Source organism: Cnephaeus nilssonii, assembly GCF_951640355.1.
Source record: "Cnephaeus nilssonii genome assembly, chromosome: 6".
NCBI classification, from domain to species: domain Eukaryota; kingdom Metazoa; phylum Chordata; class Mammalia; order Chiroptera; family Vespertilionidae; genus Cnephaeus; species Cnephaeus nilssonii.
In genome coordinates this window covers 65,390,227-65,398,304 of record NC_137077.1, presented here as the reverse complement: position 1 = coordinate 65,398,304, position 8,078 = coordinate 65,390,227, and the positions used below count along the sequence as shown (strand labels likewise).

Sequence of the window (8,078 nt, the reverse complement as noted above, 5' to 3'; positions counted from 1 at the left end):
TGAAAGGTGTCCTTCATATCATGTACATTCTATTGCACAAGGACAAAATCCATCCAAAATAAACACGAGCAAGATGAATAGAGGAGTGCAGTGCTCTAAGAGCTAGTACAGGCCTTGTTCAGAATCATGTTCCTCTCTTTTAAAAAATCTGATGAAAAGTAATGGATAGGCAAAGGCAGGTGTTAGAGGATATGTTTTTCCAATCTTTGAGCGTCCCTGGTTGAAGAGTCATGGAAGTGACTGGAGACTGAGTTAACAGAGCAGTATTCCTTTTTCAAGCAAAAGCCCAATGGTACTCTTTAATAATGGAAACGGAATTATATGGTGAAGTCAAGATTTGTGCAGGAATCCTCATCTCCAAGTCAAAGTTTAGACTAGCAGAATCAAGTGAAACCCAGAACTATTTATTTGAACTCGGGTGTTTTAAGGATAAAAAAGAAAATAGAAAAGAACACAGACCACTCTAGTTTAATATTTTAAATACCATAAATCATAATAATTTGTATACTACACTGTACAATTATACACTGTGACTTTCAAAAAAATTAACATTTTATCAGATTTTCTGAAATTTACTCCATACAGCTAAGAGCTTGACCCTTTAGCCATGGCTACAACACATAGAATATTATCTATGAGGTTCTAAGTCTTCCAGTTGTGCCTGTTGCTGCTGCCATTGAGGGAGGAGCCTCTCTGAGACCTCTCACAGCCCCTTCCATCTCCTGCGCCGGAAACGGGCTCTGCAGGTAGATGTGTGCCAATGGGTGCAGCTTCTGTGCTTTGCTTTCCACACGTCTACTCCCCGCTAAGAGAACTTGCGCTTCTTCAAGGCTTCGGCCTTGACGGCCAGGCTCTTGGCACAGATGGTCAGGACCACAATGAGAACGCCCACCACAAACGTCACCAGGGGCCAGAGGAAGCAGTGCAGGAGGACAATCTCATCATGTGTGCGATGCAGGAGCACGTCGTCTGGTCTGCGAGACAGTGGAAAACAGGAAGGAAAGTGTGGTCAGCTGCCTTGGCGTGGCATTGAAAACTTTACAATCCGGAGCCCAGCTTTCTGGCTCAAAGGGAATAAGCACCACTGAAAGTGAAGACTTGGGGGGTCCAAGATGGCTGCGGAACAGGCAGAAGCTACACTCACCTCCTCCCAGTGCCACACCGGGTTTACAGTTAAATTATAGCGCAATCAACCTGAAAAACCAACAGAAAGACAGCTGAATAGAAGTATTATAACCAAGGATTTACAGAAGAAGCCACATAGAGACTGGTAAGAAGGGTGGAGATGCAGAGAGGGCTGGCCCCTGCACCCACTAGGGGGCTGAGAAGCCAGAAGGATATCTCGGCTGCAACAAGTCCCTCCTGAGAAATGTGGGGTCTCAGCCCCAGGATGGGATCCCCAACCCAGAGGACCAGAGCCCAGAAGAGGAGTCTGCGTAGCACCTGGCAGTGGAATTAGCTGAGACTCTTGTCTACCTGGAAGAGGAAGCAGTCTGCTAGAAACCCAGGTGTTCTCTTAAAGGGCCAATGCACAGGATTTTGCTCTTGGACATTCACATGGGGCTCCGGTAGAGAGAAGGTGACGCAGGTCATATGGGAGTCATAAAAAGAAGATTGGGGTGTATCCCCAAGGAAAGAACTGGAGGGTTACCCACTGAGGTCCCTGTGCTGAGTACCTATCCCACACTGCCCTTAGGTGCCATCTTCCCAGGGTCGAGTACTCCTATTCTTATTAGTTTGGGGAGTGCACTAATCCAGGCGACACCACCCTGCCCAGCTCAAGTCCTATAGAAAGGTCTGTTGGCTGCACATAACGGGGACCTTTGATGTGGTCTTTTTCTGGAGAAGCACTAGGTGGCCCTTCAGACAGTCACTGAGCTGTGTGGCTTTAAAACAGGGGCCAGTCTTGCCCCACCTCACCAGCAGGCTTGGCCAGCACCACCCCCAATGAGAGACTGTTTTGACCTGTCCTCCCAAGAATCAGTTGCCCAACCCTGCTGACCACAGTTCCGAGGGGGAAGGGAGTGCCGCTCAGAGCTGGGACCTTCGGAGCATGTCTTCCTTGGAGGCTTTTGTTGTGGACTCTGACAGGCACGAGGTTGTGTGGTTACGGAGCAGGGAAGAAGTGACATGCTTGCCCTCCTCCTGCAGGCTCAGCTAGCACCACCCTAAATGCGAGACTCTTTTGATCTGTCCTCCTGAGTCCTGGTGGCTCTGCCCAACTGAGCTTGCTCCTGCGAAGGGCTAGCTGGCCGCACCCAACCTGAACCTGCCAGGTGCTCCTCCTGGGGGAGCTAGGTTGGAGACTCTGGCAGAAACTGAGTGGTATGGCTTTGGAGTAGGGGCCACTTTCCCCCCTGATTGAGCTGCCCCCAAAAAGGAGACCTACTAGGCCCATCTTCTGACCCAGGTCACCCCACCCTACCAAGTTCGTGCCTTGTGTTAGGATCTGTGGGTCATGTCCAGCCTAGGCCCACTCTATCGTTTTTCTTCAGAAGGCTCTGAAGGAGGCAACCTCAGGGGGTGGCAGAGTAGCTGACAGGTGGAGGTGGACCTCAGGGAGCCTTGGAACTTTTTATAGATCTGCCCCTGGCTCAGAGCTGGAGGAAGCTGACCTTTGTACACAGCTTTGCCCCTTCCACATACACCCAGGCACAGTAGACATAGCCACAAATAGTGAATAACATAGTAGCTCCAGACAGGTAGCCCAAGGCCAGTAACACATTATGTCTGACATTGACCTACACTGGAATTTTACCCAAGTGGACCCAGAACCAACACAACCAATGGCTTCACCACCCTGACTTCAGATTAGTGGCACATCCAAAGGGGGATTCCGGCAGGCATCAGATCCTGCTGGGAATAACTTCTCCTTGGGGCGCAGCCCCTGCAGAGAGACTCATACACAGCGATCGAGGTCTAACCTTATAGTCAGCCAGCATGAGAGTTAACTCCACCCATGAATGATCCAATAGCATTCGAGACTCAACTACAACTGGAGGGCACACATAACCCATACAAGAGACATTCCTGGTGATGAGGAATATTGCACCACTGAGCCCCACAAGACACCTACATCATAAAGTCATCATAACAAGTCTGTGAGTCATAACACAGCTACCTAATACACAAAGAAAAACACAAAAGAAAGACAAATGGGGAGACAACGAAATATGCCCCAAATGAAAGTACAAGAGAAATCCCCAGAAAAACAATGAAATGAAATAGAAGCAACCAAATGCAGAGTTTAAAACAATGGTTATAAAGATGCTCAAGGACCTTAGGGGAAGAATGGAGGATCTCAGTGAGAACTTAAACAAATAGATAGTAAGCATTAAAAAGGATATAGAAACCATGAAAAAGAACTAGTCAGAAATGAGGAATACAATATTTGAAATGAAGAATACACTAAAAGGAATCAACAGCAGGTTAGAAGAAGCAGAGGACTGAATCAGTGATCTAGAGGACAAGATAATAGAAAACATCCAAGCAGAGCAACAAAAGGAAAAAAGATTTTTTTAAAAAATAAAGGAAGTCTCAGGGACCTCTGTGACAACATCAAGGATAACAACATCTGCATCATTTGGGTACCAGAAGGACAAGAGTCAAGAATCTGTTTGAAGAATAATGGCTGAAAACTTCCCTAACCTGGTGAAGGAAAAAGACACACAAAGGGGAAGGTTGTGGGGAGAAGGGAAAATTGAGTAAAGGGGATGAAATATATGGTAATAGAAAGAAACTTGACTTTGGGTGATGAGCACACAATATTGTATTATACAAATATCAAATTATAAGATTGCACATCTGAAATTTATGTAATGTTATTAACCAATATTATCTCAATAAAGTTAATAAGAAAAATTAGTAAAAAAAAATATTATCTTTGATTTTGTCTTGCCAAACAAGATTTCTTCCATCCCACAGAGCCTGTTCTATTGGCTAATAGGGAGAGAAAATGGTGACCTATTTTTTTAATGGGCTAAAATATTTCTTTCTTTCTCTCTCTCTCTCTCTCTCTCTCTCTCTCTTTCTTTCATCCTCACCTGAGAATATTTTTCCATTGATTTTTAGAGAGAGGGAAAGAGAGAGGGAAAGACAGAGAGAAATATCAATGTGAGAGAAACACATCAATTGATTGCCTCCTGCACATGCCCCGACCAGGGCCAGGGCTGGGGAGGAGTCTGCAACCAAGGTTCGTGCCCTGGACTGGAATCGAACCTGGAACCCTTTGATTGCACAGGTTGACCCTCCATCCACTGAGCCAAACCACCTAGGGCTAGAAAATTTCTTAAACTAATCCAGTTCATGGAAAAGTCTTACAGCACTATAATTACTAGTATCAATCACATAATGGTAACTGTACCAATCAAGAGACAAGATAATCTACTTCAAAGTACTTTCTCCAAGAGATCCTATAGAGAATAGAAATCCTTCTAGATTTATTATCACAAGTTCTTCTCACTTATCTGAGCAGAGAATTTTCCTTTTCATGTAGGCTGCTAGGAAGTTAAAATTTTGGCCCATCTCTAGCAAGACTCTATGGCTTATTTGTGCCAACCAGACCCCTAATGCATTGTCTTCTTTTCTTCATATTTCTGATTCATTTTATCTTGCTAAATTCTATCAACCTTTAGATCATTCATTAAACCCTTCTTAGAATACACATGTTAATTATGTACATTTATTGTATATCAAGTATACAATAAACCTTGGAAACTTTTTTAGTTGTCAAGCTTTACCCATGTTTTTGTGAGAAATTATATATGATGTCATTATAAGAATTTGCACTTATGTATTTTGATAAAATCTAATTTTAAAGTCTACAAATGCTTCATCATTATCACAATCATAAAATAATTCTGCAAGCATAATATCAGTCCATATGGCAGGCCTCAGTTATAGCAACATAGCCAAATGACATAATTGTTCCACTTATTTATGCATTCATTGGTTGATTTTTGGGGGTTGAACCCACAACCTTGGCATATCAGGATGATGCTCTAACCAAATGAGCTACCTGGCCAGGGCTTCTCCAAACCTTTTTAATAGGTGCCATCTATTTCTGCTCTAAATCTTGTTTATTATTTATAACTTTTAAAAGTAACCTGAAATAAATAACAATAAAAACAGAAGACTTAAGTATAATACAATCCTTAAATTGACAGTAAAGAGCAAGTACAATTAGGATGGGGAAAAAAATAGAAATCCCAGGCTTAGAAAAGCTCCTGCCTTATGCTTAAGTGGAACTTTCTTCTGAATGTCCCAGCGCCAAGGAAAAAGAGAGAGAGGGAGAGAGAGAGAGAGAGAGAGAGAGAGAGAGAGAGAGAGAGAGAGAGAGAGAGGTGAATTTCTCAAGAAGACACTTTTTTCCTAGGGCTACACTCAATAAATTATACTGTGTGCATTTTTACATAAAATAATCTGTATAACACATTCAAAAAGCCCTTAATAGCAGTTTTACAAACCTGGCTAGTGAAATCATTCGAGGAGTTTCTACAATATTGCTTCCAAGCTCTCAGATCTCCTGAATCAGACTGAGGTTTTAAACAGCTTCCCAGGTGATGCGAATAATTACTCACATCTGACTGAAGGCTTTTTAAATACCAAAAATGGTTTTTGAAAATAACTGAAGAGCAACCGTTCCAGACTGAAATAACTGAGGAGCATTCTATGTTACTGGTTGAAAGGAGTCTTCTGTCAGCTTAATTCCTGTCATGGAAGTGACATAATGATATTTTATAACAAAAACCAAAGATCCCTGACATGTATTCATTCCTGCATAACTCTGCTTGGAACTGGGTTTCAGAAAGCCTTTGAAAGTTTTCTATAAAAGTCTCAAATGTATAAAGGAATTTCAATCAAAAGGCCACAGGTGAGAGCCGACTATGTCATAGAAAATTTTCAGGTAGAAATTGCTAATCATTGATACCTAATCTAGAAAACCTTGATGTGGGTATTATGAAATGTTTTTATTTTTAGCAAGACTTTTGTTATGGGCTTTCTAAAAGGTGACTGGATTAGCTTTGGCCGGGTTGCTCAGTTGGTTGGAGTGTCGCCCCATACACCAAAAGCTTGTAGGTTCAATTCCTGGTCAGGGCACATACCTAAGACCACATACCTATGGGTGCATAGGGAGGCAACCAATTGATGTTCTCTCTCACATCAGTGTTTCTCTCTCTCTCCCTCCCTCTCTCTCTAAAAGTCAATAAAAACATATCCTTGGGTGAGGATTAAAATGCAACTCAGGAAAATATCTGACCTGCATAATGATTTTTAAAAATCTATTTTTCTACCAAAAAATGTTGAAGATTGGCTGATAATAACATTAGTTTGGTTTTGGCGTAATTGAGCTATCCTTATTGACAGCAGTTAGCCAATGTGTTTAGTTGCTGCTTGAAGCAGTGGTAAGACCTTGCCAAGAGAAGAGGAAGGTATGCTTGTCTGCAGGTGACCACAGGAAGGCCCGTGAACAGCTAGTCTGGAAGCTGGGTCAAGTTCTGTTATAAATTACAGTACAAACACAGGGACGAGAACAGAGATCCTTTGCAGTATTTTGTATGGTGATTTGCTGTCATGAGCCCAGTTTTGCCCACTCCAGGCCAGCAATGACGCTCTGATAAGGGCTTTTAAAAACTCGGGAAGTATTTTATCAAGATCATGCCTTTCCTCTACAGATGCCTCCTATCTCTAGGTGAAAGGCTGATTATGGATCTATAAATGTTATACATATCCTTACATTTTCTTAACTAGTTTCTCCAGTTAGGTGAACTCAGAGTGTAGTAATGTTTAATTGTATAAGAGTTCTTCCTCAAACTTGCCTGTTCTTCATGGAGGAAATGAAGCCCCAAGCCTACCATTTCTGGAGAGAAAAATTTGCATTCAACGTTGGCAGGATAGAGAGCAAACCTGCAAACCGGGAGGATGCTTATGACTTTTTTGCCTTAAAAAAAAAAAAAAAAGCAAATCAATGACTCTATTTTATGCTAGAGTCAGCTTGATATATAAAAAAAAAAATGTGTTTTTTTTTTATTATAAATCTTTTGCTGATCTTCCACTGGAAAAAAAAATGGAAAGAGAACCTAGATATTCTTACATTACCTCCCTTTCCTCTTCCACCCACCTCTGCAGGATGCTTGGGAAGAGTCACCTGTATCAGTGACTGTGAACGCCGGGGAGCATGACTTTCTGTCCACTGAGTTCATCAAAGACATGAAGGATTTCGAAAAGTAGATAGCAATTTTGATTCAGCAATTTCTGTGACCTTTTCTTAAGAAAGTACTATTGTTCTTCAGAGTAATTGGGTTCATGGTGTCTCTGAATCACCAGGTAATTTATTGCAAGCAGGGCTATAAGTGTTTTCTGGCCAAAATGCTTCAATTTAAGATTTAAGCAGAAATATACTGGAAAAATACATTCTTCTATTTGAGACACAGATTATTCTCATAGTAGTTCTCACTTTGTTTACTTATTTTATAGTTCCATTTTTTCAGTGAAAATTCAATACTATTTGAAATTAGTGTGGGAAGGATGGATTATTTGATAAACTATGTTGGAATAATAGTGGTCATTTGGAGAAAAAAGCATTGGCTCCCCATCTCATTCCTCCCACACAAAAAAAGGAAGGGAGGGAGAGAGGGAGAGAGGGAGGGAGGGAGGGAGGGAGGGAGGGAGGGAGGGAGGAAGGAAGGAAGGAAGGAAGGAAGGAAGGAAGGAAGGAAGGAAGGAAGGAAGTCAGTCCAGATGGCTCAAAAACGTAATTTAAAAAAAAATCAAAACAACCATGAATGCTCTAAAACACCTAAATTCTTAAAAATAACCTTAAAATGAGAAAAGAAAACTCTAATGTTGTTTTTTTTAAAATAAATATGTCCCAAATATTGGGACATATATGGACTTACTTTTACTAAAATATTACTCATTTTTTTATCAAAAATAAAAATGTAACAAAACCTTGTATTTTGATTTGCTAAATTTGGCAACCCCAATTCCTTTTTCTGTTGTCTATCAGTTTGTTTGTTTGTTTTGCTTAATCCTTTCATCTTTTTCACCCAGCCTGGCAACTTCCATCCCCTCTGACA

The 8,078-nt window shown here is 41.5% G+C and overlaps 1 protein-coding gene across 1 annotated transcript in view; it reads right to left on the bottom strand.

Annotated features, from left to right (window-relative positions):
* Nucleotides 1-208: 208 nt before the first annotated feature.
* KCNMB4 (potassium calcium-activated channel subfamily M regulatory beta subunit 4) overlaps nucleotides 209-8,078 on the bottom strand; it is a 65,888-nt gene continuing 58,018 nt past the window's right edge. Inside the window, exon 3 of the mRNA XM_079775438.1 lies at nucleotides 209-974. Coding sequence (XP_079631564.1) covers nucleotides 806-974 — 169 coding nt within the window. The 3' untranslated portion in view covers nucleotides 209-805. The remainder of the gene's footprint in view (nucleotides 975-8,078) is intronic.